This window comes from Oreochromis niloticus, linkage group LG20 (assembly GCF_001858045.2).
Source record: "Oreochromis niloticus isolate F11D_XX linkage group LG20, O_niloticus_UMD_NMBU, whole genome shotgun sequence".
NCBI lineage: Eukaryota > Metazoa > Chordata > Actinopteri > Cichliformes > Cichlidae > Oreochromis > Oreochromis niloticus.
The window spans coordinates 28740616-28757021 of record NC_031984.2 but is presented as its reverse complement, the minus strand read 5'-3'; the positions used below and the strand labels follow the sequence as shown (position 1 = coordinate 28757021).

The 16406-nt window shown below is 39.3% G+C and overlaps 1 protein-coding gene and 1 long non-coding RNA gene across 5 annotated transcripts; both read left to right on the top strand.

Moving 5' to 3' along the window:
• Positions 1-7971: 7971 nt before the first annotated feature.
• LOC100704702 (uncharacterized) lies at positions 7972-9818 on the top strand. Its single transcript, XR_001224757.2, has 3 exons — positions 7972-8020; positions 8245-8421; positions 8686-9818. It is a non-coding gene; the product is annotated as an uncharacterized LOC100704702 (long non-coding RNA).
• Positions 9819-11617: 1799 nt separating this feature from the next.
• Positions 11618-16146, top strand: szrd1 (SUZ RNA binding domain containing 1). Of its 4 annotated transcripts, XR_266434.4 has the most exons (6): positions 11618-11803; positions 13047-13096; positions 13309-13572; positions 14345-14877; positions 14999-15019; positions 15962-16146. XR_266434.4 is itself a non-coding variant. In XM_003449148.5 (4 exons), the coding sequence occupies exons 1-4, from the start codon at positions 11756-11758 to the stop codon at positions 14454-14456; spliced, it is 474 nt and encodes a 157-aa protein (XP_003449196.1). In that variant the 5' UTR covers positions 11618-11755; the 3' UTR covers positions 14457-16069. The 4 variants fall into 4 exon arrangements, 2 of the variants coding, with proteins under 2 accessions (XP_003449196.1, XP_025757800.1); XR_001224758.3 differs by having other exon boundaries at positions 14999-16089; XM_003449148.5 differs by having other exon boundaries at positions 14345-16069.
• Positions 16147-16406: the final 260 nt, after the last annotated feature.

Sequence of the window (16406 nt, the reverse complement as noted above, 5' to 3'; positions counted from 1 at the left end):
TCAGTTCCTTGAGGGAAGTGTATCCACAGGCCTTACTGATGTCCCACATGGAGCTCAGTGCCGCCTGGCTGACCAGCAGTGTCTCCTCACCAGCTTTCTCCAGCACAGGATACAGCGAGGTCATCAACAAGGGACGGAAATCGTGGCCCAGCGCCTGAGCACAGCAGGCGATGCCCTCGAGTTGGATACACAGCTGCCAGATGTTGCTGTTGAGCTGGTGGATCGTGGATGCAGATGTTGATGATGAAGGAATCACTTGGAGAGAGCTTGTATTTGAGTTGCCGGCATTACTGTTGGATATGGAGAGGAGTCTGGATGGACTGAGCAGCTACGCAAAGAGACAAAACACGTATTAACGCACTGCTTTCTAACCATTTTTACACATGCACTGCAGTCTGACATTTTGTAGATATTATCCATGCACGTGAGAACGCAAATGTCTGACACAGTTAGATCAGACATTAAACAGCCTTTAGCCTCCCTGCTCCTGAGTGAAAGCCTGTATTATATCTGACTGTGCTCATGTGAGGATAGCACAGATTAGCCTTGCTCAAAGTCAAGAGTGGGGCCAATTTAGGATCTTCACTCAAATTTAAAATACAAGGGAAACTGATGTATTTCCTTACATAAACAAAAGCAACACAGGCTGTTATAAAATGCTCATCCTATGCAGTCACAGGGTTATGAGTGGGTAGGATAACCCTAACCCTAATTCTAAAATGTAATGGAAGACAGAGTAAAGAGAACAAAACCAGTTTAATGTGCTCTCTTTTTCTATTTAGGTCAGAGCAATGAGTAAAATCATAAACTAATAATTTCCTAGTACCAGTTTTAATTCACATTTTATATGAATACATTAATTAATAGATAATAAATAAATATAAGTTAATAAGTATATAGTTTTGAGCTCTAATAGAATTATTACAGCCCACCTGCAGTACTGTTGTAGCCCACCAGGGGGCCCCAGCCCACACTTTGGGAATCACTGGTGTTTATAAATGTCCAGTGAATTCTCAGCTATAGAGAAAGTAGCATGTATGATCTCTCCAATCGAACTATCAGTATCTTTTACTGATCCTGTCAGTGCAGGCAGCTTGTTTTTTTCGAACAGAGTCATTCTGTTTCTTTGTGTAAAAGATTTTTTTATAAGGATGAAACTGCACTCCATTTATGACCTTACCGAGTTTGACTTGAGTGCAGATATTTTCTCTTGCTCCAAAAACCCAGCCTTGATGCTTCAGAGTAGCTACTTCAAATCTCGCAGCAGCTTTCACTTCTGCTCAGTCTGCTGAGAAATCAGTCTGAAAAGGAGCGTGGATATGTGAGCTATTAAAGCCCAGAGACCTTTGTTTTCAGGGAAGAAATTTGATCTTGGAAGAAATTGGAAGAAATTTAAATGCATTACCTGAGCACCAAATAAATTGTGGCTTGAAGGATTGAAATATCCTCACCTGCTGATCCTGTCGGTCTCTACCCGTCTCCTAGCTGACTGTGATCAAATGCCAGTTCTTCAGGCTGGTGTATTCCTCAATGATAGAAACAGCTGCTGCTCCCCAATCAGACCAGGAGTGACATGTTTAGCTGCATGTTCTCCTTAAATTGCTGGCTGTCTGAGTGGTATCCAAAAAACGATGTGGGCTTCATAGATAATTGGCAAACCTTCTGAAAGGAAACCTGATCTTGTTAGGAGAGACGGCATCCATCCCACTTTGGATGGAGCAGCTCTCATTTCTAGGCATATGGACAAATTTATTAAACCCCCCAAAATGACCATCCAGAGTTTGGACCAGGAAGCAGAGTCTTAAGCAAAAAAAATTACAAAGAAAGAACAATACAGTATCCACATCCGAATCAAAGAGTAAAACAGTGAAATGTGGATTATTAAATATTAGGTCTCTCTCCTCCAAGTCTCTGTTAGTACATGACTTAATAATTGATCAACAAATCGATTTACTCTGCCTTACAGAAACCTGGTTGCAGCCGGATGAGTATGTTAGTTTAAATGAATCAACACCCCCGAGTCATTCTAACTACCAGAAACCTCGAAGCACAGGCCGAGGGGGCGGTGTAGCAGCAATTTTTCACACCAGCCTATTAATCAACGAAAGACCAAGACAGACTTTTAATTCATTTGAAAGCCTGATGCTTAGCCTTGTCCAACCCAGCTGTAAAACTCAGAAACCAGTCTTACTTCTTATCATCTATCGTCCACCTGGGCCTTACACAGAGTTTCTGTCTGATTACTCAGACTTTTTATCTGATTTAGTGCTCAGCTCAGATAAAATAATTATTGTGGGTGATTTTAACATCCATGTAGATGCTAAAAATGACAGCCTCAACATGGCATTTAATCTGTTATGAGACTCAATTGGCTTCTCTCAAAATGTAAAAGAACCCACCCACCACTTTAATCACACTCTAGATCTTGTTTTAACATATGGCATAGAAACTGAACATTTAATAGTGTTTCCTGAAAACCCTCTGCTGTCTGATCATTTCCTGATAACATTTACATTTACAATAATTGATTACACAGCAGTGGAGAGTAGACTTTATCAAAGTAGATGTCTTTCTGAAAGCGCTGTAACTAAGTTTAAGAATATAATCCACCCACTGTTATCATCTTCAATGGCCTGTACCAACACAGAGCAGAGCAGCTACCTGAACGCTACGCCAACAGAGGTCGATCATCCTGTTAATAATTTTACCTCCTCACTAAAAAATAAAATAAGGCCTCAAACCAGAAGTACCTGACTCCGTGGTATAATTCTCAAACACGTAGCCTAAAGCAGATAACTCGTAAGCTGGAGAGGAAATGGCGTGTCACAAATTTAGAGGATCATCATTTAGCCTGGAGAAATAGTTTGCTGCTTTATAAGAAAGCCCTCCGCAAAGCCAGAACATCTTACTATTCGTCACTGATTGAAGAAAATAAGAACAACCCCAGGTTTCTCTTCAGCACTGTAGCCAGGCTGACAAAAAGTCAGAGCTCTACTGAGCCAACCATCCCTTTAACGTTAACTAGTAATGACTTCATGAACTTCTTCACAAATAAAATTTTTATCATTAGAGAAAAAATTACCAATAATCGTCTCACAGATGTAACATTATCTACAGCTACTTTCAGTACCATTGATATTCATTTAGACTCTTTTTCTCCAATTGATCTTTCTGAGTTAACTTCAATAATTACTTCCTCCAAACCATCAACGTGTCTTTTAGACCCCATTCTTACAAAACTGCTCAAAGAAGTCCTGCCATTAATTAACTCTTCGATCTTAAATATCATCAACCTATCTCTAATAATCGGCTATGTACCACAGGCCTTCAAGCTGGCTGTAGTTAAACCTTTACTTAAAAAGCCATCTCTAGACCCAGCTGTCTTAGCTAATTATAGGCCAATCTCCAACCTTCCTTTCATATCAAAAATCCTTGAAAGAGTAGTTGTCAAACAGCTAACAGATCATCTGCAGAGGAATGGCTTATTTGAAGCGTTTCAGTCAGGTTTCAGAGCTCATCACAGCACAGAAACAGCTTTAGTGAAGGTTACAAATGATCTTCTTATGGCCTCTGACAGTGGACTCGTCTCTGTGCTTGTCCTGCCAGACCTTAGTCCAGCGTTCGATACTGTTGACCATAATATCCTATTAGAGCAATTAGAACATGCTGTAGGTATTACAGGTACTGTGCTGCAGTGGTTTGTATCATATCTATCTAATAGACTCCAATTTGTGCATGTAAATGGAGAGTCCTCTTCACACACTAAGGTCAATTATGGTGTTCCACAGGGTTCAGTGCTAGGACCAATTCTGTTTACATTATACATGCTTCCCTTAGGCAGCATCATTAGAAGACAGTATACATTTTCACTGCTATGCAGATGACACCCAGCTCTATCTATCAATGAAGCCAGATAACACACACCAATTAGTTAAACTGCAGGAATGCCTTAAAGACATAAAGACCTGGATGGCCGCTAACTTTCTGCTTCTTAATTCAGATAAAACTGAGGTTATTGTACTCGGCCCTGAAAATCTTAGAAATATGGTATCTAAGCAGATTCTTACTCTGGATGGCATTACCTTGGCCTCCAGTAACACTGTGAGGAACCTTGGAGTCATTTTTGACCAGGATATGTCCTTCAATGCACATATTAAACAAATATGTAAGACTGCTTTCTTCCATTTGCTCAACATCTCTAAAATTAGAAATATCCTGTCTCAGAGTGACGCTGAAAAACTAGTTCATGCATCTACAGTGGCTTGCAAAAGTATTTGGCCCCCTTGAACTTTCCCACATTTTGTCACATTACAGCCACAAACATGAATCAATTTTATTGGGATTCCACGTGAAAGACCAATACAAAGTGGTGTACACGTGAGAAGTGGAACAAAAATCATACATGATTCCAAACATTTTTTACAAATAAATAACTGAAAAGTGGGGTGTGCGTAATTATTCAGCCCCCTTTGGTCTGAGTGCAGTCAGTTGCCCATAGACGTTGCCTGATGAGTGCTAATGACTAAATAGAGTGCACCTGTGTGTAATCTAATGTCAGTACAAATACAGCTGCTCTGTGACGGCCTCAGAGGTTGTCTAAGAGAATATTGGGAGCAACAACACCATGAAGTCCAAAGAACACAGCAGACAGGTCAGGGATAAAGTTATTGAGAAATTTAAAGCAGGCTTAGGCTACAAAAAGATTTCCCAAGCCTTGAACATCCCACGGAGCACTGTTCAAGCCATCATTCAGAAATGGAAGGAGTATGGCACAACTGTAAACCTACCAAGACAAGGCTGTCCACCTAAACTCACAGGCCGAACAAGGAGAGCGCTGATCAGAAATGCAGCCAAGAGGCCCATGGTGACTCTGGACGAGCTGCAGAGATCTACAGCTCAGGTGGGGGAATCTGTCCGTAGGACAACTATTAGTCGTGCACTGCACAAAGTTGGCCTTTATGGAAGAGTGGCAAGAAGAAAGCCATTGTTAACAGAAAACCATAAGAAGTTCCGTTTGCAGTTTGCCACAAGCCATGTGGGGGACACAGCAAACATGTGGAAGAAGGTGCTCTGGTCAGATGAGACCAAAATGGAACTTTTTGGCCAAAATGCAAAACGCTATGTGTGGCGAAAACTAACACTGCACATCACTCTGAACACACCATCCCCACTGTCAAATATGGTGGTGGCAGCATCATGCTCTGGGGGTGCTTCTCTTCAGCAGGGACAGGGAAGCTGGTCAGAGTTGATGGGAGGATGGATGGAGCCAAATACAGGGCAATCTTGGAAGGAAACCTCTTGGAGTCTGCAAAAGACTTGAGACTGGGGCGGAGGTTCACCTTCCAGCAGGACAACGACCCTAAACATAAAGCCAGGGCAACAATGGAATGGTTTAAAACAAAACATATCCATGTGTTAGAATGGCCCAGTCAAAGTCCAGATCTAAATCCAATCCAGAATCTGTGGCAAGATCTGAAAACTGCTGTTCACAAACGCTGTCCATCTAATCTGACTGAGCTGGAGCTGTTTTGCAAAGAAGAATGGGCAAGGATTTCAGTCTCTACATGTGCAAAGCTGGTAGAAACATACCCTAAAAGACTGGCAGCTGGAATTGCAGCAAAAGGTGGTTCTACAAAGTATTGACTCAGGGGGCTGAATAATTACGCACACCCCACTTTTCAGTTATTTATTTGTAAAAAATGTTTGGAATCATGTATGATTTTCGTTCCACCTTCCACTTTGTATTGGTCTTTCACGTGGAATTCCAATAAAATTGATTCATGTTTGTGGCTGTAATGTGACAAAATGTGGAAAAGTTTAAGGGGGCCGAATACTTTTGCAAGCCACTGTAAATAAAAGTGAATTGAATTGAATTGAATTGAATTGAATTGAATTGAATTGAATTGGATAACAAAGCAGGGCAGGGACAAACTGGATGAAAATGACAAGATGACAGGCATATGGAAGCACACACAAATTGAGGGGATGGGGGGATTGACAAAGAACAGAAGCAAACTGAGGGTTTAAACACACAGATTAGGGCAGAGTTGAGACACTTGCTGAAACACACATGAATAGAATCCAATGAGACAGAGGGATTATCAAAATATAGAGGAAAGATAACAGACGAATCTAGGTTCAGTTTTAGTGGTGCTCAGCTCCCAGTCATAATGTCATGCATATGGTGACTTGCAATTAGTAATAAAGGAGAATGTTAATTATAGTCATGTCTGCAGACCTCATTTCACTGGGTGCATACTATGTTACCTTTAAAAGCAACTTAAATAGATGGATGACCTATTGCAGTGTCTAAGAATAATTCATAAGAGAAGAGAAGATAAACCTTTATTAGTCCCACACGTGGGAAATTTTGGGTCATGGCAGCAAGTACAAGAGAAGTAAAAAATTAAGAGAAAAACAATAGAATAGAATAAGATAAACAGAATAACATACTATACAAAATAAAAAAGAATGCTATATACAATAGAATAAGTACTATAGAAATAGAATCAAATATTTTGTTAAATAGGGAAAATTGGGAGAATTGCACAATTGCATAATGAATAATCACAGACTTTAACATAATACAGTAGTTTTATGGTGAACACTTTAGTTATCAAATCTGAGGCAAAGGCATAACCATGTTGACCAGATTTTTCAAAGCAAGTTAAATAATGAGGAGAAAGAAGAAACAAGTACAACATTGTTTTAGTTTCCTAATCACATAAAGGAAGTCCACCAAATCATAAAGCACTTAAAGTAGCATTATTTAATAAAGAAAGTAGAAAATCACAATGCCAAGCTTTACACAAGAAACAAAGTTGTAAGAGAGCTGCTTTAATATGCTGTTTATGCCATGTTTACATAAACACACACACATCTGTTCTATTCTATTCTTTCCTATTCTATTTACAGTTGTATTTCGATAATACTTTTGTGTCATTTAAATGTCTATCTATAGCTTAATTACTACTAAATCGCGATGTGGGAGGTCTTTTTCAGTAGGAAAAGCTGGAAAACTAATTAAAATACAGTTAAAAGTCCAAATTGTGTGCCGTTCTTCCCTTTTTACAGTGCCATACAGTGGGTCAGAGGGAAGGGAGTGCAGGTCATTTTTTGCTCATACAAAGAGATTTCTGATTAAACTGAGTTATTTTTATGTAACAGGACACATTAGACATCCATCCCTAATGTTAATGGCATGTTATTCTGACATGGAGTTATTCTATTTTAAGTAATGTTAATTAGTAATATTAATTAATTATTATATTATTACATTATATTATTAATTGTAAGATAACACATAATATTTTATATAACAAGTAGTTAACCAATGTGTGATATAATGTCCATTCGTCCATGCAAGCTCTTAGCATCTTACCAAACTACAGTCACAGAGGGTCGGGGAGGGGGCTTGAGGGCACCCTGCTGATGTAAGGTCTATGGCAGAGTAGACCATAAAGAAGTTAATATGTAATATTTGTCAAAGAAAAGTACATTAAACGCTTTGTTCTAAGAGTGGAGTACATGCCTATTGGTTACTGTGCAGTTTAAACGCATAATCAAAGTCAAAATGAGTGATTGCTGGATTTATTCATGCTACAAACACCAGAGGGTGCTGTTATTCCAACCCCATCAAGCTGGATCACTAACATTCTCTGCAATGCAGCCAAAGAAAAGACAACAAAAGACAACAAGTTTTCACTGGCACAGGGGAGTATTATGACCATCACCATTAACATTTTTATTTCATCTGTAGTCTACTATCTGCACAGGATGTGCAGGATGAAACCGGAGACTATAATGAACCACACCAGGTTTTATAACTGAGAAAGAGTCATATAATGAGGTGGAAAAAAGAAGAGCAAGATTACAGCAGAATTTATGACAGACTGACATGTACTATGGCCAAGGTCTCATACCAAGCAGGAGGCGGGGCTTTTGATCTCAGGCTTGGATTTAAAAGTGCCTGAGAGCAGAGATTCCTAAGCAAGCTGGTGACTGTTTGAGACTCCTACAGGTGAGCAAAATCTTTATATGAATGGGAGCATATGAAGTGAAAACTGATTTTTGAACATTTGTCAATCTCCTGCGTAGAATATTACATCAGTTAGTGGTAATAATTAAACAGATTTACACACAATCTCAAAATTGTGACCAAGATTATGACCTGAAAGTCTTTTATGGACACTTGATATTGTGTTATTTACACCAAGACAACTCTCTCTGAACTTGCTGTTTCAGAGCGCAGTGAATCTGTACAGGAAAGCAGTGAGTGAGCAGTGATTCCAATAGATCAGTCTCTGAAAGGAAGTAGAATTTTCACATGGAGTCCAACGGTACCCCCAGCGTGCAATACGACCGCTGGAATGAGGAAAATATCAATATGAACGTGGAGGCTTCACAGCCTGTTCTGAGAAGGTGAGCCATGAAATGATGCATGACATTAAAGTTGCACATTTTCCAGTGGTATAGAGAAGCAAAGCTACAATGCACTGAATAGAAACAGAACTACACCAATAAAATAAAACATAAAAATATAATGCATAGGTTTGATGGGGGGCATTGCAAATTCAGTTTCGAACTCAGCATTATACGAAAAATATACCCACAAGCATTGTTTTAACCTTTTAATCCTGAACCATTAAATAATTGATTCTTCCTCCCCTTTTCTACCATTCACAGGATCTACAACAGAATGTGCACCGGCAACATTGGAATAGCAGTGAAGGTTACAGGAGCTGTAGCTGCACTGGTGACTGTTTACATTATAGGATATGTGACTGGATACCACATTCATCGCTGCCCGTAGAATGAAGGAACCCATCACAAGATAAAAGTGCATGGACAAACCATGAATTTATAAAATGCTACGTTAAGTGAAAAATTCTGTGTTGAACAGAATTCAAATCAACTCATATTTCAATTTTTATGGAAAAAAACACAAATCTGTGGCTTTATGTGAGATTCAGTGCCTCTGATAAATCTCATATCCACCTTCTTAATAAAAAGAAGCTGAAAGCTGTATTGCAGTCCTGATGGATAGCTGTTGCTACTGTAAAACTATAGCATTACTGGGCACTCAGCTGTACTTTAAAATGCACTTGTATCTGAATGTTTCTTGCCAAACAGAGGAAATTCATTATTAACTGACATCAAGCACTGACAGCATTTTCTTAACTCAGACAGCCTTTTCCTTTTTTGCTGTACACTGATTTCATTATGCTTTTCAGCCCGTAATTAGTTTTCCAGCATTATGTAGCAAAGACATACTGATTTGTACATTCAACAATATTTGCAGCACCTAGATGAGTGTTCCACTTTTCAGAAATGCATCTAAACACAATCACCAGTTAAACTGTGCAGGATTGGCTGATTACACAGCATCTTAAAAAGGAGTGACTGCAGCAGCTGACCTGTTATAGTTTGTGAATAACCGCCCACGAACATTCACCAACAACCACACAGGAGGTTAATTTCCCAGTTGTTAGCGCATTACAATTATCTTGCGCAGAAAAAGCAGCAATGATGAATTGTGCTTATTATGGAGACTTTTAAGAATCATGTAGCACATAAAATTCTGCTATTAAAAAGAGAAATTAAGTTAATCAAGACTAACTGTAGCATTCCTGACTGATGCTTAGGTTAGAAATACAACATGATATAATGTAGTATTTCTGAATGAATCTGAATAATGCCTAGCTAAACACAGTTTGCTGGACATTTTACTGCAGCTCCTTTGTAATCATTCCTTCTTCTAATGCTCTGCTTTAAGAACTCACTTTTTTTGTTTCAAATAAATCCAACTTTTACTTTCACACAGTGTCTGTTGTTTATTTCATGCTTTTGATTACCCTCTGGGAGACCTGCTCCAGATGTTTATCTTAGTTATGTGCTTGTTTTTATTACGCCTGAAATATTAAGCTATAGGGGCATCTAATCTTTCACTGACATTTTGACATTAACCCCTTTGTAACATGAGGACAAAGTGGACATACTGTTTGGAATAGGAAATGACATGAAAGATGTGAAAGTGCACATTTAACGCTCTACATTTTTATTCTTTTACTCTGCCTTATCTATAGGGTAGCTTTTGTATGATTCACTTTTCTATACAGTCATCTATTTCTACCATTTATACAGTAGAAAAACTGATGGATTGATGGTTTAAAAATAATCTTTATGTATCCTATAGTTGCCCTCAGTGAGCCCCCAAACAACATCCACTGTGTGTAAAAGTTGTTTTAGCTCCTGTCCCTTTAAGGCCATCTTTTCTTAAAGGCAGCTGATTGGCTGCCATAAACAGAAGGCTGCTGTGCTCACAGCCACAGCTGTGTGCCAATCCCAGGTAAAAGAAAAAAAACAAACAAACACTTGACTTTTAGTTCTGTGTTTAATTCAAAGTGTTGCACTGAGATCGCTTTCATGTCTTTATTCAAAAATATTAATATCCTACAAATATTTAATCTACAAAATATGTCTCCACTGAAATGAGATGTAGGACATATTCTACCTAATATGTACAGTATAATCTGTTGTTTACAAAAAACAAATGAGTAAAATGTAAAAGCAGCAGCACATTTCTGTTGCATTGTAAAACAGAAATATATCTGGCTGCAATGGAGCACATAGTGCCACTAAAGCTGACATGCACATTAGTAAGTTTATTGAGTTCATGTTCTTTTTGTCCAGGTTAGCTCCAGTGAATCCGGTGTAAATCACTTCAAGAGCAATTTGAAAGTCTTTATTATCTATCAACGAAACTGTGATAATGAGGAAGGAAATGTAACTCCGGTAGCAATAAAGATCTCTGGATAACAAGTACAATACTTTAACAGCTTGCTGTGTCATCAATCAGTCTGACTTTCTAATATAAATTACAGCAAGTCTTCTTTATTTTATGCAATGAGGGAAAATATATGCTTGGAATAGGATCACATATGCATGCACATGAAAATAATACTATATTTTGGTTATATTTGCTTTGAACTTCTAGCTTTTATGCTATAATGTAAAGAAACACCCAAAGAGATTTGAACATGTAATGCTTTATAAGATCTGATAATAAACATGAACTCTAATCCAGCAAATATTGCTGCCATATATGACAAAAAAGGACTCCAAGCTGAGGAAATTATTCTCTCAATTCAAGAACACTAATGACTTTTTCTTAGACATAATAGCACGAAAAGGGAGAAATAATGAACAAATTCATGATTTCTGAGGCTCACTAAGCAAGTCATATTATTTGTGCAGCCACACGGACGTTTTTACCTCGCTTTCTAATGTAAAATTTAAACACACACGAACCACAGATGTTAATACAAGGTCATAAAAAGTATGTGTCATTTTATGACAAAGATTTCACGTAGCACAACTGGTTAAAAATACTGACATCTGCATATAGAGTTTTGCTAATAAATCTCACTAGAATAGGCAAATGTCCTCTGGGACCTGTCTTTATACTGTCCCTGAAAACGGTGCGACTTTTGTTATCATAAAGCTTCAACGCCACGCCTGTACGCGAGAACTGTTAACAGTGAAGAAGTCACTGTTTTGTTGAACACAGTTCACATAACTTTACGCATAATATAAATGCTCTGTTACACTGAAATGTAGTGTGGACTTTAAAAAAAAATCAGCGTCAAACTGGGGAAATCCGTGATCGTGATGTCACTGTGTGCAGGCAGCCGGGAGGCGGATCTGAAGGAGGACGGTTCAACTAACTCCACAGCGTGTCTGAGCAAAATGTAACATGGATGAGGAGGTCGCTGAAAGTTGGGAAGAAGCTGCTGATAGTGGGGTAAATAACAAATGTCTTAATGTAGCTTCGGTTAAAGACACATATGCTTCTAGGTGATTCTTTTTAACGACGGGGTTTGCTTTAAGAAGTTCCCATAACGCTGTTCAACGTTAACGGGTCTTACGGGCCAACAATGTGGCTAAAGCTAATGTTAGCTGTAAGAAACTTGGCGAACAAGTAGCGATAGCGCGATACTAACCCAGGCTTAACGCGGACTTAACCAAGCAAACGACTTGAGCTGTTTGGAATAATTTTGCGTTGAATGTCGTTAATGTGCTATATTTTTAGCTAACGTTGGCGAGCTAAGCACTATGGCTTCTGACGCGAGCTAAACCCCGGAATTCCAATTGAAATGCTAAGGTTCAAATTGGCTAATGTAATGCTAAGCTAGCCATTTACTGCTCGCGTAGAAAATGTGTCAAAACAACGTCAGTTTATTTGTCGGCAGGTGTAGGCACTTCGCACAAGAGCACCAGAGCCCATATTCCTATCTAAATTTGCCTCATATTCATTTCGGCATACATTTTGAAAGCTTAAAACTTATCTTGGAAAAAATGACATCTCCGCGGTAACCTCAGAGCCAATGCAGCCCGTGGATGGCGACAAGCAGCGTTGTCAATTTAAGAAGGAGGAAATTTGTCAGAAAGTGAATATAAGCTTCTTTAAATTGGCACCGCTACGTTGTCATTCATTTTCATGGGGCCTGATTGAAAGTGGACGTATTGTTCAGTGTGTTCTTTCCCCCCCCGACTTCCCAAGGCCAGGCTGTTGCTCGACTATTTCGGCCATGTTGTCAACTAGTTCCCGGTTTGATATCTAGTTATGTCACCAAACTGGTCAGTTGGTATCACTCAGCTAACATTAGCTAGCTGTCGTCACGGTAGTTTGGCAAACGCTCGTTAGCTGGTGACGTCAAGAACGTGGCTCTAGGTTGGGGCTGGTCGGAACTTCAGAAGCTCCTCAGGTTGAACTTGCGGGTTGATTTAGCGTATCTTGCTGTGGGTTGATGGTACCTCTGCTAACATCTACATTTAGTTTTCGTTGGCAACATCAGGCGGCTAATGTTAGCAGGCGAAACACTCACTCTGTTATGACTTGGCAGCTGTTGTGCACATGTATAAATAGCTTGTAACTGAATCCTAACTTCAATCCACTTTCCCACTTATTGCCTGCTGTACTTCTTCCTATCTTGAACATTTCATTTGTTTATATGTATCCTCATGCATGCTGGTTTTCCACACAGGAAATGGAAAAACGGTTGGAAGAGAAGCTAAGGATCAGCCAGAAAGAAAAGTAAGGATTTTAAAGGTTGAATAAAAATGGTATTTGTGTTCTTATGCTTCTTGCTGTACCATTTATAGCAATACCTGCTTTTGTTAATACAACTTTTTTAAAAGACTTTAATTCTATCCTCTAAACCTATTAGCACTCATTTGTAGTGGCCTCTTCCCATCTATCATGTAAGTAAATTTACATGGACTGCCTCTCTGTTGTTTTGCTTCCAGGGATTCCAGCAATTCTTCCAGATCACTGAAGAAAACCATGGTAATACAGGACGACTCCTTACCAGCAGCACCTCCACCCCAGATACGCATTTTGAAGCGGCCTGCGAGTAACGGTTCTCTGACCTCGGGCCTGAATCAGAACAGGCCTACACCGCAGGTCAAATCCCTGGCCCAGAGAGAAGCAGAGTATGCCGAGGCCAGGAAGAGAATACTGGGCAGCGCTTGCCCAGAGGAGACGCCTCAGGATAAGCCCAACATAGACAGGTAATACTCATCAAATATAACTGAGGAGTTTTAATCACAGCCTAACGAAATGCTTGCTGATAATTGTTTATTCAATGTGCTGAACACTTTGTTTTTTTGTTTTTCCCTTACTTTTGGGAGCTGAGCAGTCATTTGATAGTACAGCAACCTATGCACAAGTATGAAGTTTGTGTTTCAGTCTAAAATGCAAGGCAGTCTCTTATCACAATTTCAGGGGGGTTATTTTTATTTACAGTTTTGATTTGACAGTTATAATCTATACTCTTGAATAAACAGGAGCTTTGAGGACACGATTACTAGGATGGGTGGACTTCATGTCCTCCCACTCTTAAGATTACAGCTAATTAATATATCTTTCGGTTTTGGTTGAAACTTACACTGATCACAGAAAGCTTCCTAACCCTTTGCATTACTTAACGTGACATTATTTGAATAAAAAAGAGGAAGTTCTATTCATTTGATTTGAGTTTTGCCAGAATCAGTGTTAATGCAACCAAAGTGCAGTGGTGTAAAAGTCAAAAGTTTGATTTGCATAAGATTGTTTTTTTTTTTAAGACAAAACTGTAAAATCGTGTGCTGGTACTTGTCTCTCGTGACACGAGAGGAATCCTTTAAGTAGGACCGTTCTGGAGGAGGACGTCCATTTGAAACAAAAACTATGACAGAACGTTGCCAATTGGCAGCGAGTTGTGTGCAGTTTGTGTCAAGCTGTTGGCATATGGAAAAGGCTGCTGTCTCTAATTTATTCCTGTTTCTTTTTTTTCCATGCCAGACCAGGGCACAATAACTCTACACTGCCTTCAGAGGACACCAGATCAAACAGTCACACTGTCCGGCAGCCAGCCGGCCCAGACGGCACCCAAGGGTTCCGACAGCACAGATAAGTGCACCTAGAGGGCCGCCCAGCCCCTGAGGGAGAGGGATAAAGGGTCCCCTGAGAGCAAATGCAGTACTGTATTCTTAAAAACTTCTTCCTTCAGTTCCCACATACACGGGGAGCTATAAGTAAAGCATCCTCCCTGTCGGCCTCTTTCACAGCCGTCTAAGACCGACAGGGAGCGAGGAACTCCAGGAAGAAGTCCAATGAAAACGTGCTCTCATCTCTCCCCACTTCAATCTGTTTGGCACTGTGATTATGGACATCTTCTGGACTCACTGTGATGTTCCCCTTTAAGAAAAGCCCCTCACCTCCATCTGTCTCCCCTCCGGTTCTAAGTGGCTTCGTCAGAGGATGCCAAAAGGACAAACAGAAAGACTTAAACAGAGGAGGAAAAATGAGGGGCCATGTCAAAATGAGATGAGCTGGTACTTGTGCAGCAGCTTTCTCCCAGCAATAAGACGTCACCTTTTTGTGTTTTTAATTTTCAGATGTTGGCTCACTAAATTTTAATCTCATCTTTCTCTCGCTTGTCTTTATCAAATCTAGGGTTGTTCTGATATCTAACAGGTAAAAGTATGTCTCTCTCACACACACACACCACAAGAATCTGTTTAGAGCAGCTTTTTATATTGAGTTTGTTTTTTAAAATAAACTTAGCATTTGCGGTTTTTAAGAAATAGGAAATGTTTTTCACCTTTATTTGGTGGCAAAATCTGACAATATGTTGGGTTCTTTGTATGGTTTAAACACCTGGAACTGCAGCTGGTGTCTAAAATGCACACACTGCTAATGAGTACTTGACTGAGATTTTAGATTTATCAGGATACCACCTAATATGTAAATTGCCATTTGTTTCTTAAAACGGGGGTTAGGATTTATGTGTGTGAAGTTGTATATCTGACAAGGTATGTTTACGTTGTTTTTTTGATTTTTTTTTAAAGCTTTCTGGCTGTCTTCCTTAGACTGTCATTTCATTTCTATTTAAAAGTAAAGGCAAAAAAGATGAGATGTTGGATTTAAGTCCATTTTAAGTAGCTTTCCTGCAGTTTTTTCTTTAACAAGAGGGCAGCAATGTCAGAGCAGTATTTTTAACTAAAAAAGAACCAAAAGCCCTTTTTTAAAAAACAAAAACTAACAAAGAAAACCCTAAAAATCATTATTTGAAGGTGATGTTGGCAGCAATTTAAAGAAGGGTCAGATGGTGAATTTACTGCTGTACCTCTCGAGCCTCACTGTCTTAACTCCACCTTGTTGGCGGCGTGCTTCTTTTCTTCACACACCGCGCTGAAGTACAGCATGTAGGAACTCAGGTCAAGTGAATGAGGCTGAATGAATGAATAAGATTGTATTTTTCCAGCAGGGTTGATTGCTCATACAGCTAATGTCCGTATTTAAGCTTGGGTTGGCACTTAGAAACCATGCTCTATAAATTGCAATGTAACTGAAATGATGTCTATGCCCCAAGGTGTATGAATGTTGGGTGTGTTTTGTTTTTTTTTCCACCGTCAGCATTTTAGTCACAAGAATGGTGAGTGATGGTCCACTGCTTAAATGGAGCAGCTAGATGCAATCCGAAGAGCAGTTGCCTGTGTGGCTTTCAAAGACCGTTGTGTTCAATAGATTTTTTTTTTTTTTTTTGAAACAGAGGAGATCTCAAAGCCATATTAAATGGTGTGACATAAACACAAAAAGTTCTTACAGTGGTTGAATTCAGCTTGTGCCTCCTGTATCACATCTTTACTTCCTGATTTTTTTTTTTTTTTTTTTTGGTTGTGTTACTGTATTTCAAGAAACTGAGGGTGAGTTCACAGTACTGGTAAGCGATTTTTGTTCAGGAATTCTAGCGACAGAGCAGGAGACGGGTTTAGCCAAGTGCGAACACAAACTGCCTGTAAATACTTTAATAAAATGATTTGGAGAAAAAAAAAAAAAGGTTTACGTTCAGTGCTTTGCA

Excerpts from the sequence above, each read along its gene's own strand:
- szrd1 (XM_003449148.5), top strand. The coding sequence starts at position 11,756 with ATGGATGAGGAGGTCGCTGAAAGTTGGGAAGAAGCTGCTGATAGTGGG. Across the intron at positions 11,804-13,046 it reads AAGAAGCTGCTGATAGTGGG|GAAATGGAAAAACGGTTGGA; the intron begins GTAAATAACAAA and ends TTTTCCACACAG. Across the intron at positions 13,573-14,344 it reads GATAAGCCCAACATAGACAG|ACCAGGGCACAATAACTCTA; the intron begins GTAATACTCATC and ends TTTCCATGCCAG.